The sequence below is a fragment of the Dothidotthia symphoricarpi genome (genome assembly GCF_010015815.1).
Source record: "Dothidotthia symphoricarpi CBS 119687 unplaced genomic scaffold P153scaffold_5, whole genome shotgun sequence".
In the NCBI taxonomy this organism is placed as follows: domain Eukaryota; kingdom Fungi; phylum Ascomycota; class Dothideomycetes; order Pleosporales; family Dothidotthiaceae; genus Dothidotthia; species Dothidotthia symphoricarpi.
This window is the reverse complement of record NW_022985012.1, coordinates 36,129-53,282: the sequence shown is the minus strand read 5'-3', so window position 1 is coordinate 53,282 and position 17,154 is coordinate 36,129. Positions and strand designations below refer to the sequence as shown.

The 17,154-nt window shown below is 54.0% G+C and overlaps 7 protein-coding genes across 7 annotated transcripts; 4 read left to right on the top strand and 3 right to left on the bottom strand.

Moving 5' to 3' along the window:
• Positions 1–358: 358 nt before the first annotated feature.
• P153DRAFT_382728 (alpha/beta-hydrolase) lies at positions 359–1,504 on the bottom strand (the record flags this gene model as incomplete). The annotated part of the gene is made up of 5 exons (XM_033670175.1): positions 359–1,088; positions 1,147–1,216; positions 1,263–1,272; positions 1,329–1,379; positions 1,439–1,504. 5 exons carry the CDS (start codon positions 1,502–1,504, stop codon positions 359–361), a joined length of 927 nt encoding a protein of 308 aa, XP_033526222.1.
• Positions 1,505–1,804: 300 nt separating this feature from the next.
• On the top strand, positions 1,805–2,871 carry P153DRAFT_285181 (uncharacterized protein; the record flags this gene model as incomplete). Its single annotated transcript, XM_033663381.1, has 3 exons — positions 1,805–1,969; positions 2,033–2,337; positions 2,394–2,871. 3 exons carry the CDS (start codon positions 1,805–1,807, stop codon positions 2,869–2,871), a joined length of 948 nt encoding a protein of 315 aa, XP_033526221.1.
• Positions 2,872–3,996: 1,125 nt separating this feature from the next.
• Positions 3,997–5,143, top strand: P153DRAFT_284863 (uncharacterized protein; the record flags this gene model as incomplete). The annotated part of the gene is made up of 3 exons (XM_033663350.1): positions 3,997–4,235; positions 4,321–4,620; positions 4,681–5,143. The coding sequence occupies 3 exons, from the start codon at positions 3,997–3,999 to the stop codon at positions 5,141–5,143; spliced, it is 1,002 nt and encodes a 333-aa protein (XP_033526220.1).
• Positions 5,144–7,015: 1,872 nt separating this feature from the next.
• Positions 7,016–8,816, top strand: P153DRAFT_285671 (MFS general substrate transporter; the record flags this gene model as incomplete). The annotated part of the gene is made up of 3 exons (XM_033663413.1): positions 7,016–7,315; positions 7,370–7,768; positions 7,824–8,816. The coding sequence occupies 3 exons, from the start codon at positions 7,016–7,018 to the stop codon at positions 8,814–8,816; spliced, it is 1,692 nt and encodes a 563-aa protein (XP_033526219.1).
• Positions 8,817–9,662: 846 nt separating this feature from the next.
• On the top strand, positions 9,663–10,870 carry P153DRAFT_364318 (SCO1 protein). The gene is made up of 3 exons (XM_033667571.1): positions 9,663–10,094; positions 10,190–10,508; positions 10,562–10,870. The coding sequence occupies exons 1-3, from the start codon at positions 9,681–9,683 to the stop codon at positions 10,684–10,686; spliced, it is 858 nt and encodes a 285-aa protein (XP_033526218.1). The 5' UTR covers positions 9,663–9,680; the 3' UTR covers positions 10,687–10,870.
• A 139-nt stretch (positions 10,871–11,009) lies between these two features.
• P153DRAFT_429088 (membrane transporter) lies at positions 11,010–12,966 on the bottom strand (the record flags this gene model as incomplete). Its single annotated transcript, XM_033672751.1, has 4 exons — positions 12,649–12,966; positions 12,155–12,584; positions 11,179–12,056; positions 11,010–11,114 (listed from the first exon to the last, which is right to left on the bottom strand). The coding sequence occupies exons 1-4, from the start codon at positions 12,811–12,813 to the stop codon at positions 11,010–11,012; spliced, it is 1,578 nt and encodes a 525-aa protein (XP_033526217.1). The 5' UTR covers positions 12,814–12,966.
• An 801-nt stretch (positions 12,967–13,767) lies between these two features.
• Positions 13,768–16,661, bottom strand: P153DRAFT_364316 (WD40 repeat-like protein). The gene is made up of 4 exons (XM_033667570.1): positions 16,238–16,661; positions 16,079–16,181; positions 14,679–16,029; positions 13,768–14,631 (listed from the first exon to the last, which is right to left on the bottom strand). Exons 1-4 carry the CDS (start codon positions 16,355–16,357, stop codon positions 13,932–13,934), a joined length of 2,274 nt encoding a protein of 757 aa, XP_033526216.1. The 5' UTR covers positions 16,358–16,661; the 3' UTR covers positions 13,768–13,931.
• Positions 16,662–17,154: the final 493 nt, after the last annotated feature.

The window sequence follows — 17,154 nt, the reverse complement described above, 5'->3', positions numbered from 1 at the left end:
CACGTCTGCTTTTGAGATTCCGACTGTGACTGCACGCGGTATCCGCGTCACCTCGCTGCTTGTTCCGCTAAGCAGGTGGGGCTAGACGAGTCCATCTCTACCCATTCGTGCTATTCCCCTTCTTCAACACGAGCACACGAATACACGTCCACTCGATCAAGAACGCATGCCGCGTCACGACTCGAGTAAGGTTTGGATACGCCTTGAGCAATACGTTTCATCACCAGCAAAGCCTCATCACACTATGTGTGCACGCGCGTCCCGGCTAAAAAAGGGCCCTCGAGCAGTCCCAAGTATACGAGCATTACGTTGCTCATCTATTTGCTTGTTTACTTCCCAAGAAGGCTTGTACCTGCTATCAGAGCTTCGGCTTGGCACCTTCCTGGACAGGATCCGTTGACCGGGCCAATATCCACTTTCCAACATCGTCGAAGAAGATCTCTTTGTCGCCGTCTGGCTCGCTGTGCAACTGATGGAACCACCCGTCGTATGTCTTGAACTCCAAGTCCTTGACCTGCAGCGCCTCGACGAACCGCTTGGTCGCTGCATAGTCGGTCAGCAAGTCCTTAGTCCCGTGACCAAACCAGAGCCTCGTCACTCCGCCCTCGCCAGCATCATCGGGAATCACGATGTTGCCAGCAGCCAAATCTGCGGTTCGATCCATCAGCCCCGACAGTCCTTCCAATGTCCCCGTGCCATGGCATAGCTCGTCTTCCGCGCATCGTTGGTTAGCGACCGGATCACGCGAGATTTGGTTGGGATCGATCCTATTGGTGAGCTGCCTCTGCGGCAAAAGGTATCCGACGAGGCGGCCCACGTAGGCTGTAACGAAGGAAGGCCTCCCCGCTTCGGTGAAATCGATGAAGGGAGATTCAAGCAAGTAGCCTCGAATGTGCTTGCGGATCTCTGCTGGTCCCTGGGCGGCGTAACAGACAGTTTCGCCTCCGCCCATGGAATGTCCCATCAGAAATAGAGGGACAGGACTTGGGATCAGCGTCTTCAGGAAGGAGGTCATGTCGTCAAGAACCCGCGTCGTGGGGCCTGTATGACCTCGCTCAGATGGCTTCGTGACTGAACGTCCCCATCCTCTGTGCTCGGTTAGCTATGCGGTATACGTCTACGGGGTGAGATTGGATTTCTACTCACCTCTGATCGAAGCCGTAAACCTCGATTCCTCTAGAAGCTAACGTTGGGAAAAACTCGCCATAAGTGCCGACTGTCATATATTAGAACCTCGTTCGAGTGGTGTGATACTCATGAACGCTTACTATGCTGTTACGACGATGTTAGTATCTAGTCCTGCCAAAACCAAAGCGAGATGAACTTACGTCTGAAAATCCATGGATAAATGCTACTCGAGCTACGGCCGGTCCGTTCGTCTGTCGATAGGATAAGTATAGTTTCATGTGGCATGATACATAGATTGTGTCGCGTTTACCTTCCACGTCTTGGTGTACAGCTTCTGTCCATCCTCGACCGTGTGCCAGCCTTCTTCAGTAGACATTTTGACGTGTTAGAGCAGAGAATATAGGAATATTCAGAACGAATGAATGCAGAGAATGAAGGACGGTTTCAATTCACGATCAACCGCGGCTCGTACTAGCTCGGCGTAGTTTAAACGTCCCGATGATCCTCACATGCATGACACGCAAAGGAACCGCACGCCCCTCTATACCCCACTGTGCCCACTTGCATAGCTTTTCTTGACTGTAAGAGCCTTGCCATGCGCGTATCCGCCCGTCATCTTCTTCGCCACACTTTTCCCGCCAGATACCCATTTGTCCGCAGAGCGCCGCTAAGCAGCATGCCCCAGACGCGGTCCGCCAAAGCCATCTTAAGCCACCAAGAACGCACCGCAACTGAACCGCGCGAAAAAGACCTCCATGCCGCGACCGTCGACACCATAACAGAAGTCAACAACCGCATCAAGACATTCAGGTTCGCGCTCAAAGACAAGAACGGCTTCAACGTATGCCTGCTGCCGGCTCCTTCCCCAGCTCCGCTCGCGACATGCGCTGATGGATAGGCCAAGTTCCATCCCGGCCAATGGCTCGACGTCTTTGTGCCTGGCGTTGAGAAAGCGGGCGGCTTCACCATCACGAGCTCGCCACGAGATGCCCTGTCACAGTCGAACCGCGACCACGCGCCCTTTTTCGAGCTGGCGGTGCAGAAGAGCCCCAACAACCCACCTGCGGAATGGCTATGGGGGCCGGAAGAGGAGGTGCAGGGACAAGAGGTCAACGTGCGCGTAGGCGGAAGCTTCGTCTGGCCACCACCCGGGCTGGACCTGAGCAAGATCAAGCGCGCCATCTTCATCGCAGGCGGTGTGGGCATCAAGTGAGTCGTCCCACAACCAGCGCGACACGTATACACCAGCTGACAACCCCCCCAAGCCCCATGATGTCCATGCTCGCCTACATCAACCAAAACTACCCCTCCCTCCAAGTCCGCCTCCTCTACTCTACAAAGGTGCCCTCGCGCGAAACTGTCCCCACGCAAGTCCTCTACCTCACCCAACTCCTGGACCTCTTCCGCATACCGCGCTCCGAGACAACAAAGGACCGCCTCGAGCTCTACTTTACGGGCACATGGGACGGGTCACTTATGAACAGACATAACACCGAGCCCATACAACCGCTCATGTCGCTCACGCTGCCGAATCTCGATGTCGATACTGAGGTACCCGTGGTTGCATGGACGCATCGCATCGATGAGATTGCGCTGAGCAGTGCGGTGGGGACCAAGGAGGAGGCGAAGAGTACGTGTTTTTACGTCTGTGGGCCGCCGGATATGACGGATGAGATTGTGAAGTATTTGAAGGAGCAGGAACATGTTGTTCCTGAGAGGGTGCTGTGTGAGAAGTGGTGGTAATCGTGTGTTTAGATGGGCACTTGTGTTGGCTTAGATCGAACGTTGTACTGGCGTGCTAATCTCCGGGACCTCTACTATAGGTATTGGATATGCTCAGATAGACATCATATGCATCAACATCATTCAGGATTCAAGCACAGAATTCTACTGCTAACACGTGCTTCCAAACAACTATCTCACGCTCTGTCGGACAATCAAAATGCCAGAAACTATCTACATCGAAATCTACCAACACCTTAACAACTACATCTAAGATTGATATACAAGTCGTGTGCCTAGATTTATAGCAGTCTACGTCTAGCACACAGTTTTTGTACAACCTGTTAGTTTATTTTGCTATCTTCATAATCACCAAAGAACGCAGTTTACCTTGCGCTTTTACACTTGATCAGTAACCATCATCGGTTGCATCTTTTATCACGCTATCACAATTCGATTGCATCTCACTAAGCGCTATTGAATCCTGATGCTCACACTATAACTCTACATTACGCGCCCATAAAGACCGCAAAATATACAAACTCCGACACGCGTCGATCAAGAACCCCACATTTCCCAGTCCTCCAACACTTGACATCCTCCCTGTCCCTCCTACTGCAGACACTGCATGAACACCACCAACCGACAAACCCTCTAAGCGCCAACATGACCTTTGCATCTCCCCACCTCCACGCGACTCGCACCTCAGCATGCACGGCTAATCTGCGCCCCACCCTTAGCTCAGCCTTCCAGTGTATTTCCTAAAACGGCAGTATTAGGCACCATTCCAGGCACACTCAGTTCCCAGCTTCACTCAGGGCCCGGCCCGCGCTGCAGCTTTGATTGGTAGTCACATTCTACAAGTGCGGTGATGCATGTGCCCACTCAGCGCCTGCAGACGCTCTCTCGCCCCCTCACGCGCAGATATGGACGGCTCAATAAGAGCGAGGGATGCCCCCGGTTTGCGTCTGGTGGGTTGATGTGTGACTGAACCACTTCCCTGACGACTGAACGACGAGCCGACGACGACGGGTCGTAAGCCTTGATTATCTCGACATTCTCACCTCAGCTCAGCGCAGCTGATCGCATCGCACCGCGTCATCTCGACTATCTCGACGACACGCTCGTCCGCGTATCTCTTCAACCATGGGCATCTACATTCCGCGACAATGGCGGCTCCCACGCATGGTGTGGTTCCTCATCGCTTTCGAGCTTCCCTTTACGGTTGCAAACTTGGCGCTATTCGGTATCGCGAGTCCGAATTTGTACCGTACGATTCTCTGGAAGGAGGGCGGGAAGATGGGGTATAATAGCGACCCTGATACGATAGTGTATGCGTATGCGAACTATCGACCTGTATCGATCCCGCTGGTGTGGAGTAATTTGTGAGTTTGACTTCTATTCGCGGTCGAGGAACCCCAAGTCGTGACACCGTTGAACATGGAATAATCAAAACTAATGCTGCCCTAGCAACACACAATACCACCTTGTAATCGGCGTGGTATGCTTGTTCTTCTGGCTGGTCAAAGTCACGTTCGCGCTGCTCAAGGTCTTCTACCCCATCCTCTCCGTCATGCTACACATCGCCCTCGTCACACTATGGGCATACGGAATCCACATCCAGACAGCGCCCGACACCATCGATCCCTCGCGCGCCAACCACGGCGCACCATGGTACATCACAAAGAACTGCGACATCGTCGACGACGGCACAATACGAAAGTACTGCATGCAAGCCAAGAGCTCATTCGCAGTAAGCATCATCATGCTGTACGTCCCCATCCCCATCTCCATCCCCTAAACCCCAAGCAACAAGCTAACAATCACCAGCGCAATATACACCCTCTTCCTCCTCCTCTCCTTCTACTCCCTCTACCCCACCGCCTCCCAACGCTCCGCCGCAGCAGCCGCCCGCGCCGAAAAAGCAGCCGAGAAGGAAAAATGGTCCGCCTCGCCGTACGACAACGAAATGACCGCAGAGCAACAATGGCAGCACATGTGGGAGCTACAACAATTGCCGCGCACACCGGGCTTCAAGACGCCCATGACGCCCCGCACACGTGCGTTCAACGAGCTCGAGGGCGGGACGTATCATAGCACTGGGGGCGAGGCCGCGCCTGGGGATATGGGGCCCGGCGGGCTGGGCGTGCAGGGCGCTGGCGGGTGGTATGGGCACGGGCAGGGGAGTGTCATGGTGCATCCTGTTAGTCCTGTCGCGGAGGAGGAGGATGCGTATCCGTATCCGTATCCTAATCCGCATTTGGAGGGGAAGGGGAAGGCGAATGTGTATTAGAGGGGCGGTTTAGTAATTATTCTTATGCTTTCAGGTTGTGGTGTTCTTGATTCTCGTGGTGTTTGCTTTGATGTTTGATATTGAGAGAGGTGTGGGCTTGGACTTGTTTGACGGCGAACTTCCCACCTTGTCGAGGATGCATCATGCCGTATGTCTGTCAGCACTTTTCCCTCCGCTTCTTACCTGGCTTGAATGTCACGGCTCTTGGTTGCTCGAAATACTAGGAATTACGGCGCGTGTAGTGGAATCTCGCAACGGCTTGACAAGTACGTCTAAGCACAAGACTCCTACACTAATCTTAGACTTTTAGCAGTATATACCACCCAGCATACTCTTCTGTAAATTGTATAAATATGGTTCTGCGGCTTGTAGGAGCTACGGGAATGCAGAGTGCGTACTTCTTACTTTTATATCTGGTTGATTGATTGGGAGAGAGGATGGATCACGGCGTACGGCTGTTGGGACTGTTTACTCCGCTTCTACCTTTACGTTGATAGCACGGAGGGGTTGTTGATCGTCGATTACCTATCTATGGACCTCGATTTTCACCAGTCATCTTGTGTCTATTACGACATCGTCCTGCGATACTCTGAATGTCGTTCATCGATGTCCTGCTTGGTTTCCGGCGGTATGTGTGAACTTCCTACTGGTTGACGTGGAGTTATACTAAGTGCTGATGGTGATGCTGATGCGGAGTATATAAACCTTTCTCGGCTGGCTGGGGGAGTAGTAAGGATAGCAATGGTACTAGTGGATAGTGATGTAGACTTGCAGTAGATTAGGCACGAGTAGCATTACACAGTCAGCTTGATATAGTTTCCACTTCGAGTACATGCCTATCAGGACGCTGACGGAGTGGTCGAAATCGTCTCCATGATCGAGTTGGAGATTGACATGGGACGTGGGGAAAGGCTTGTACTTCAAGCGAGGGTACGAAGTGAAACCAGCACAGACGAACGGAGTCATGTTCTTCAATCAGCACAATCCCCACACCCCAGAAATTGTACGGACTCCAGATAGTAAGTGAGCAGCAATGGACAAGATGTTGAGATTTCGTGCATGTTGAACGACAAAGGGCTTTCTGTCCTAAAGATCTCGCTCCTATGAGTTACCAAATCATACCGATATGTTTAGTAACTAGTTTCTCTTAACAGTTCGTTGTTTGTGTTGTCCTTCACTTTCGTGGTCGGGTGTACGGTTAAGTTCTGTCAGCAAGGTGCATGCCCAGCCCAGCCTTTCACACCAACAACAAGCTTATCGCGAACAAGCATCCGGGCATCCCGGAAATAAAAAGCAAAACCACACACATGACGCAACCTCACCTGGATACCATCGGAATAAAACCTCCCCAACGCTAACTTCTCGCCGTTCTCCAAAGGTCCAGCAAATCACACCGCATCGAGTGCATGTCCAGCAGATCGGGTCTTACTCCCTGCCGACGTCCCGACCGATTGCGATGCAAACGTCGGTGTTTATCCGTTGTGGGGCGCGCGACACGGACTTTGCGTCGTTGAAACGGTGTACTAAAGCCGGGCCGGTGTGTAGAGGCGAGACTTGCAGCGCGCCGTTGGGGCGAAATAAAGTGGATTGTGGGTATTTAGGGTAGCGGGTGCCCTGTTGGTGAAAGTTGGCTTTGAATTCGAAAAGGTTCGTTCGGACTGAGTAAGAGGGCACCTAGTTATTTCGCCGGATCGAATTATACGGCATCGTCACACGCCAAACGTGACATCTACTATACGCACGACACGTCCTTGATACTCGAACACACATACATGAGCCATGGAGAACCAACGCACACAATCCGACGCCCGACGCCCGCTATCGAGAGCACGCTCCCGTTCTCGCCCGAGAAGTAGACCGTCTACTCCGCCAATGCATCGCCTGCTGTCGAATCAGTTCCCGGACGATCACTCAGTGTACCATCACGAGGGTGGGGAGGGCGTGCATATCGACACCGATGCACGGTCGCTGCACAAGACTGAGACTGAGCGACGCGGAGTGGAGAGCGAGACGAGCGATGATGACGTAGACGAGAAGACGGAAGAGGCGACACATGGGGAGGAGACGACATATGAAGAGATCCGGGGTGGGATTCCGTATGAACATGATGTGGAAGCGGGGCCGAAGTTGGAGAGAAAGAAGAGCGCGAAGTCTGTCAAGGATCCAAACCTGGTATGCAAAGAGTACATGTTTGATTGATGAAGGAAGTTTGCTGACAAGAGATAGATATCATGGGACTCTCCCGATGACCCGGCGAATCCAAAGAACTGGAGTATGAAGAGGAAGTGGGCGGCCACGCTGATTGTGTCATGCTTTACGCTCGTCTCGCCCATCTCGTCGTCGATGATTTCTCCGGCTTTGCGGTCTATTAGCGCAGATTTCCATATAACACAGGAAGTCGAGGCGCAACTGACTCTGTCCATCTTTGTGTTGGCTTACGCGATCGGACCGTTGTTCCTGGGGCCACTGTCAGAGGTCTATGGGCGTGTGCTTGTGCTGCAGCTGTCGAATCTGTTCTATTTAGCGTGGAACCTGGGGTGTGGGTTCGCGCAGAACAAGGGACAGCTGATGGCTTTCCGATTTCTGAGTGGTTTGGGTGGGAGTGCGCCGTTGGCTATTGGTGGTGTAAGTGTCTTCCTACCCTCTTGCTTCTCAAGGTATCCCTAACATTGAATACCAGGGCGTACTTAGCGATTGTTTCCATGCTGAGCAGCGTGGAAAAGCAATTTCAATATACAGTCTCGCACCACTACTTGGCCCAGCCATCGGACCCATTGCTGGCGGTTTCATCAGCGAGAACACAACATGGCGGTGGTGTTTCTACTCCACCACCATCTTCACAGCCATGGTGCAATGCTTCGGCGTCTTCTTCCTCCAAGAGACCTACGCCCCCAAGCTCCTCGCATGGAAACGCGACAAACTACGCAAAGAAACCGGCAACACGGAACTACACACAGAATTCGACAGCCCGGACCGCACCCTCCTCAAAACCATCCAAATCGCCATGCAGCGCCCCTTCAAACTCCTCTTCACGCAGCCCATCGTCCAGGTCCTGGCAGCCTACATGGCCTACCTGTACGGCTTGATGTACCTCATGCTATCGACCTTCCCCGGGCTCTGGGAGAACCAGTACGGCGAGAGCGTCGGCATCGGATCACTGAACTTCATCTCCATGGGCCTAGGCTTCTTCCTGGGAACGCAGATCACCGCCCCACTCAACGACATGCTCTACCGCCGCCTCAAGAAGCGCAACAACGGCGTCGGCAAACCAGAGTTCCGCGTCCCCATCATGATCCCCGCGTCGCTGCTCGTCCCCACCGGCTTGTTCTGGTACGGATGGAGTGCGCAGGCTAAGCTGCATTGGATTATGCCTAATATCGGCGCTGCGCTTTTCTGCGGCGGTGTTATCATCGGGTTTCAGTGTATACAAACTTACCTTGTTGACTCGTATACGCGGTATGCGGCTAGTGCTATTGCGGCGGCGACGGTGTTGAGGTCGTTGGCTGGGTTCGGGTTCCCGCTTTTTGCGACGTATCTGTTTGATGCGTTGGGGTATGGGTGGGGGAATAGTCTGCTGGGCTTTATTGCGTTGGCGTTGGGTGTGCCTGCGCCGTTTATGCTGTGGAAGTTTGGTGAGACACTGAGGGGGAAGAGTAAGTTCGCTGCGGGTTGAGGTAGCCCTGTTGTAGGTAGAGGTGGTTCTTATTGATGCGTTTTTGTGACTTAGCGATTAGATTAGATTTTAATGTATACATTTCATGTCTGACTCCCGCGAACATTTACGCTTGTCGCGCTTAAAGAGGGGGTTACTCTTTGGTATCCCACACATGTAAGGACGAAACGCGAGAAGTTGGGGAATATAGGTAGTAAACCAGTTCTAATTCGAATTAATTGAAGAGTGGAGCGTGAAAATGTAAGAGCGTGAGATACTAAGACTTGGGATTGAGCAGGTCGAGGCGCATATCGAACAGTGACGAGATGCATGTACGGAAGAACTTACTTTCATGCTGAAGTACAAATCTGGGAAGAAGAAATGAAATACAAAATCGATGTATGGAACGCTGCTCAAGGCAGAGGAGCGATGGGATGGAACGTCAGTAAGATAAAATATCGATGTCGTGCGTGAGAGAGTTGACAGTAATCAGAGAAATTGTCTGCTCGGTGAAGATATTGCAATAGCAGGTTGATTAAATAGCTGTGGATTTTGAGCAGCTGTCGTTTACTAATAATCGAGAATTGATGCTTGGATTAGACTTTTTTATGGGCTTACAAGACGATTTGACCTGCTCGAATATGTTTGCCTGATGGCATCTAGGTTACGCTCTTGAAGTCAGTCTGAACGACAATTGCAATATGATTCTATCCTAAAATCAATATCCAAAAATAAAAGCGAGAGTCAAGAATTCATCACCCCCAACACATCAAGACGTCAACCGCATCATCCGACGCTGGCCCGTGCTCAAGCACCTCCAAAAAAGTCCCCGAACACCACCACATCGCCAAACACGCCCACCCGCCGTCCAACCCCGCACTCACCATGTCCACACCATGTAGACACGCCATCCGGGCAGCCCGCGCCCTACGCTCGATCCCCACCCGCGTCGCCCCCCACCCATCGCAACCATGCCTTCGTGCCGCCCGCCCACCACCGCCAGCGTCCCAAACCCGCGCCTTCTCCCACACAACCCCCCGACCGAAGCTCAAGACCATCGACCAAATCCGTGCGCGCAATCGTGGCGGGCCATTCAATCTCACGGCTGCTATCTTCTTCATTGCCGCGGGTGGGGGGCTGTATGCGTATTTCACGTACGAGAAGGAGCGTATGGCGAGGAAGCGCATTGCGGAGCAGACGAAGGGGATTGGGAAGCCCAAGGTTGGCGGGCCGTTTGAGCTTGTGGATCAGGATGGACGGCCGTTTGGGAGCGCGGATATGGAGGGGAAGTACGCTTTGGTATGTTCATGTCGTGTTGGTGGGGACGCATGATTGAATGGATGGATGGATGGAAGAAGCAGGGAGTTGGTGAATGAACGCTGACTGGAATTTAGGTCTACTTCGGCTTCTCGCATTGCCCAGATATATGTCCCGACGAGCTCGACAAAATGGCCCTTATGTACGACAAAGTCGTCGCTGCATCGGGCAACATCCTACTCCCTATCATGATCACGTGCGATCCCGCGCGCGACAACCCCGCCGTCTTGAAGGAGTACTTGAAGGAGTTTCATCCGCAGTTCATTGGCTTGACGGGCGAGTATGACAAGATCAAGGATGTGTGCAAGAAGTACCGCGTCTACTTTAGCACGCCGCAAACGGTCAAGGAGGGTCAGGATTATCTCGTTGATCACAGTATCTACTTTTACCTGATGGGTGAGTTTGGCTTGAAGATGGTTCTTGACACTATAAACTAACAATCTCCACAGACCCAGAGGGCGATTTCGTCGAGGCGATTGGGCGGAATTTCACGGCTGACCAGGCGGCAAAGGTCATCAATGATCACGTCAAGGACTGGGACAAGCCGCTCAAGAAGGAGACTCGGTGGGAGTAAAGTTGACGTTGAGCGTTCATGACGATAGAAGTTCTCAAGCTAAAAGATATAGATGAGTGGCACGTCATGTGTGTTGTATGTGTATCACGTTACGAAGACAATTGCATGGCTTCTGTAGAATATTGTACAATTACACGCCTGTATGATCATTTGTTGGCCCGTCAACCTCACGCATATATGGATATCTGCTGCTATCCATCTAGTTTATTCACGCAACGAACAGGGTAATAATAACAAGTAACGCAGATCATTAAAACTTCTTCGCCTTCCACAATGTCACCAACACCCAGAATCTAATTCTTCCACCAAGCAGAAACCATGTCTCAAGAGCTTCGCTTTCCATACGGCTCGAAGGGGAAAATCGCCGCAATGGCCGCCATGACCACGTAGAGTGCCGCGCAGATGTAGATCGGGACGGGCGTGGATGTCTAGCCAAAGTCAGTACACACAAAAAGACACACACACACACACAGCGAAAAAGAGAGTACTCACATCCGCCACATCCGCAATAACAGCGCTCAGTATCCCCATAACGCGATTCCACCCAATCGCCACACCATTCCCCGTCCCCCGATGCGCACTCGGCAGCACCTCAGGCGTATACGCATACAGCGTGCCATAATACACATTCAAGCAGAAGTTAATCACGCAATTAAACGCGATATTCTGATCCGCAGTGCGCACATGCGTGAACGCGAAGAAGAACGCCATCGTAACCAGCGCCCCAATCACCATCGTATACTTGCGCCCCAGCACAGTGTGGCACATGAAGCCCGCCAGCACGGGGCCCCAGATCCCGCTGAAGTTTACCAGCGTGTAGTTGCGCCACGTCGTGTACGCGCTGCTGTCGCCGAACTCGGCGCCGCGGGTTGCCAGGTATGCGGGCAGGAACACGTTGTACAGGGGGTAGGCGAGTCCGATTAGCGTCCAGGACAGCCAGATCAAACTCGTGCTGAGCCCAATCTTCCGCGTGCTGAATAGCCCCTTGAGATGCATGGTTATGTCGCCGATGCCGAAGCGCGCGAGTCCCGTGTGCTGCGTGCGGTGCAGGGTGCCGCACGCGGTGAGCTGTTCGAGGGTGAGGGAACAGGGGCGGTTGTATTTCGCGGCGATGGTTTGCAGTGTCTCGACGCACTCTGCGTCTCGGCCCTCGCCGACGAGGAACTTGGGCGTTTCTTTCAGCCGGATTACAGTGATGCGCGCGATGCTCATTACGAAGACGAGCGCGCCTGACGCGTACCACAAGTAGCGCCATCCTTGGTTGTTGGCGCGCGTACAAGGCCCCGCGTCGGGGGACAGAAGCGGATCATCGCAGCTGAAGTTTGGGAGGAAAGCCCAGGCGAAGAAGCCAGCGATGAGTTGACCGATTCCTGAAGTCACGTCAGCAATTCATCCATCCATCCACCAATGCACATCCCCCCCCCTTCCCAACCCCAAACCTCGAAAAAGAAGGAAGACGCAAACATACCCCACCAAGCCGCCATAAGCGTCAACATCCACTGCCTCCCACTCGGCAAATACTCCAAAAAAACCGCCGTATCCAGCACCAGATTCCCCCCGGCCCCAAACGCACTCAAACACACAAACAGCCCCAAAACCTCCCACCGCGGGCTCGCCCCAGCCACAATCGCAAACACGCTGCAGATCAGCAGACTCCAATTAAACGCAATCTTGCGGCCGATGATATCCGCGCCCAGGCCCCAGAACAGCGCGCCGGCTAGCATGCCGACGTATGCGGCGATGACGAGCCCGTTGTTGTACGAGGGTCTGAATTCGAGCTGGGCTTGCCGGTTTATGACGGATTGGATGAGCAGGATTAGAGAGTCGACGGCGTAGCCGAAGCCGTTTAGGATGAAGAGTTTCCATTGGTGGCGTGTGAAGCCGATTTCGTCGATGGCCTGGGTTGGTGTTTGTTAGCTATGCTGTGGTGGAGGGGAGGGGATGGGTTTTGGGGGGACAGACGTTGTTGACGAGGTGCATCTTTGCGTTTAGAACTGGATCTGTGTGTTCCAACGACAAGATATCGCCTTTCTCTATGCTGGCGGCGTGCATACTGCCAGCTTCGTGCTCGACGTCCGTTCCGTGCTCTTTCGCCATGCGCTCGCGCGGTCCTAGTATACCGTCCATTTTCTCGTTCTTCTCTCAACACTTAGATAATCGCTGCTTGCGAATCACACACTTATCCAATATCTAACAATCACCAAACAAACAAAAGTAATCCCACACTACCAACTCGTCAATCCACAAACAGCGAACCCAAAACACCGCACCTTATATACCCCCGGCCCCATCCCATCCCAACCCACCTAATACCCAACAAGGCAATCCAATCCCCCCCCCGCCATACCGCCGAACCACACACGACCCAAACCCCCCATCTCACGCACCTCCCCTGCGATTGGACGCGCAGCCCGTACCAAGAGCGCTGGGGGTAGACTAGCGGTAGAGGGCCGAATGGTGCTGGGATGTATGGGCGGAGGGGTGATGGCGTGGCTTGGGAGGGGGATTGGCGTCGGCGGAGGGGCTTGGCGGGTGGTTGGTAATCTGCGTTATCAAGGTGTAAGATTTGTTGCGAGGGTGGAAAGATCGGTTGATAGGACCGAGGCGGGAACTGGGTTCTGGGTAACTGGGTTTTTGCCTAGATTGGAGCGCAAGGGTGGTGTCGGATTCGTCTCGGCAGATGTCATCGTCGTAGAGGGTAGGTAGAGCAACAAAGTACCTAGCACTATGGGGGCATGTCCCTATATTTTGACTGCAGTTACATGATTGAAGATCTCCCCCAAAAAAAACCTGGCGTAGAGAACGTCAACAATCCATCGTTCATCGCCAAGACAACATCGAGGGATGTAGCTGAACTACGCACTTTCCAGCTCGACATAAACCGGCCTTATTGTTAAATAAAACCCACCTTCTCTAACCCCTCCCGACGCACAAGCAGACCACTCAATCACCAGCATAGAATCCCCATCTAAGCTATGTCCATTCATCTATTCCCCATAAAAGCTACCTATCCCGTCCTTTTCCCTTTCCCCTTTCCCATACAATCCCCTCCCCTCCCATCCCATTCCATCCCATCCCCACCCCAGAACCCGCAAAAAAAGCATATACACACATACTCCCATCCACGGGGGAAGCCTCAACAAGCTAACCCCCACCACCCAAACGCCGTGCTGAGAAAAGACCCCAAAGGTGACCGCCCAAAACGAAAAAGTTCAAAAGTAAAACCCTCCTACTACGCAGAAGAATCAACCCATCGTCGCATCCTCCTCCACACGCGCATCCAAACCCCCACTCTCGCTCTCCATAACAACACGCGTAGGCACAATCCTCCTCTTCTTATTCTCCCTGCCATCTTCCGCCTCAGGAACAGGGTGAAGATCGCGCTTCTTAGCCCCAGGCGCAGCGTCTTCGCGTTCAGACTCGCTTTCCTTCACTCCGCTGCTCGTCCCAGTCGTGTTGTTCTGCCTGTGAGCGGGTGTGAGAGGCGGTGTGCGCATCGGGACGGGTCCCGAGTTCGCAGCGGCTAAGCTGGGCACGGAGGACATGGCTGGTGTGGGAGCGTTCATGGTGCTCTGATCGCTTACGCCCTGGGCGAAAGACGAGACGGTGGCGATGCTGGAGACGGAGTTGCTTCTGGTTGGACTACCGGGCCTGGCGGGGAAGGAGCTCAGCGATGCGGGGAAACCTGCCGAGGGTTGTTTTTGCATTGGCTGTGCCGTGGCGTTTGTCGAGCCTGAGTGGCTTGTCGTGGTGGGTGTCTGGACGGGAGTGGAGTGGTTTGAGGATTGCGATGCGGTTGTGTTGATGGCAGCGGGCGTGTGGTGCGGTCTGCTGTGAATCGCTAATGGGCCTGTGTACTTTTCTCCCAGCTCGCCGGATGCAAACGTCACCGCAGAACAAAATCCGTCTGAGGATGTCATCAGCAGCGTGGCCCCGTCATTCGACCTGCAGATTGTTAGCACAGCCAATACCAATAGACAAGTCCTCCTTACCATGTAATGTCCGTAAATGTAGCAAAGTGCAAGTTGCTCACAATGCACAATGGCTTCTGTTGTTGAGTATCATACACGTGAATAGCATCCTGCGTCGCGACTGCATAGATCATGCGGTAAGGAAGACTGAATGCCGACGCAGGGCCTGGAGGAGGGCCCGTGGGAGCTGGTGTATCGCCATCACCATGCATTGGCGAAGGAGCCGATACGCTGGGCGAGGGAGATGGTGCACTCGTCAGTGGTGGCGGGTCCATGGAAGAGTGCGATGTGGGTGGTGGCCTCGAAGGCAGGATGGGGTCTGGCAGGGAAAGAAGCTCATCGCCCCCTGGAAACGACGTGTCGATGGTGATCTGTTTTGTGGGTGGAGCGTTCTGGCGGAGCGTGTAGTAGATGGGCGAGCATCGAACAGCGACAGATGGTTTCTTGTGGCCCGGCAGGAAAGCAACTGGCGGCTTGTTCAGCCCAGCTCGTGTGTAGATGTAGACGGTGTTGCTGATGTCTTCGGTTGGCTTCGCCTCGCCGACGGAGGGGTTCAGTGTCTTGTACTGGCCGGCTGGAGTGAAGAGCAGACTTCCGTCTGGAGCAAACGCAAGACGTCTGAAGAACGATGTGAGTGTCTCGTTGAAATATATGGGGGCATTGCGGACGCCAAACGTGCCGATGCTGCTGATACTGGGTGAGTTGGGCATCACAGCGGGCAGAGGCATGGACGGAGAGGGAGAGGCTGAGCGACGCATCGACGCCGAGCTAAAGGATGACCGTCTGCTGTGTGATGTCGGGGGCGGGTGCATGGTAGGCAGGGCCAGCGACTGTGGGGTGCCAGGCATCGAAGGGACTGGCGAGCCCATGCCCATTGCAGAGTCGGCAACAAACGAAGCGCGTCCGCCAAAGTCAGGGGGCGCAGGGCTGTTCGAGGACACACGACGAGCGGGCAAGTCCATCTTGGTGACCTTGCTGTGCTGGGCCAGCGAGAACTGGCCGTCCTTTGTCTTCAGGGTGTAGATGTGCACGGATCTATCCGACGACTGAGTCGCAATGTACTCGTTCATGGGGTCCCAAGCCACGCCCTGGACGTAGTGGTTGTGCTCGGCGATCTGGCGCACGATGCTCCCCGTCTGGGCATTGTATATGCGGGCGATGTTGTCCATGCTGCCCGTGATGAAGAAGACGCCATCTGGTGACCAGGCCAGGTCGTAGATCTCGGACCCAATGGAGCGACACATGGCCTTGACGCGCCACGTCTCCTTGTCCTCGAGCTCGCCGCCCTCGAAGTTGGAGTGCGCCGTGTGGTTCTCGGCGGGGACCCAGAGCAGCACGTTGCCGTCGTCGCCGGCGCTGGCGAGCATCTCACCTGCGCGGTGTTAGCACAGCTTGTGTGGGTGGAGTGTGGATTGGCACACCTCGCGGACACCATCTGACGACATTCACGGCCTGCGTGTGCTTGGCCAGGGTGGAGAGATAGGTGATCTTGCGCTCCTCGCCGTTGCTCTCGACGTTCCAAAGCTGTTGCACGTCCGTCAGCAGCTGCCACAACCTCGTCCCGCCTCGCGACAACATACCCGCACATTGTTGTCGCCGCCCGCCGTCGCCAGTCGTCCCTTGCCATGGGGCTCGAAGTGGGCCGAGTATATGGGAGCGTTCTCGTGGTGCCAGGTGACCAGCAGCGGAGCAGCCTTCATCTTGCCGTGCACTAAGCCACCGCCTGCAGGCCCTTTGGTGCGAAGAAGCGAGGCTCAACGTCGAGGTAATGTCGTAGTTGTGTCGGGAATCGTATTCGTAGGGCAACCGGGCGTCACCAGCTCGGAAAGCTGCTTAATCTCACGCGTGTTGAACGGAAGAGGCGGTTCGATTCGGTTTGTCAGGGCTCACGACACACCTTCACGTAGCACAAACACCACAGCTTGAACGTGATACAATGCCACCAGAATGTGTGTTTGGGCAGGGAGAAGGAGTCTACGAGGGAATTGCTCCGATCAGGTTCACGGAACGGGTGGGCCTTTCTCGGCGAACTGCACTCCTGCACGAAGAAGCGCGTCCCGTGTTCTAACCCAAAGAGGGCTTCTTATGGATCGAGAGTTTCACGCGTGCAGCGTCCTGTCAGATTGACTGCACGCGACACGCCTCACCGTGAGCGCTTCCTCGTCGGGACCAACGCGTGTCTCACCTTGTTGCTTCCAATCAGTCGTTTCCACAAACATTCGTCGTCAAGTTTGTGCTTATCGCCATTCGTAACTCCGGGGATGGCTGGCTGAGACGACTTGGAGAGTAACACATCGAGACGGCTATTCACAAACTATAAAAAAGACCATGACGTTGCAACGGCTTTACTACACACATATCTCTACAGCCTGGACTCGCTATCTACACACTAAACACCAGAGCAACAGTCGTGCACGGGCCCTTGATCTCACCATGATTTCCCCTCTCGGTTAGCTAGTCGAAATACCTGGAACCGGAACTAGACTGCAGCGAAAAC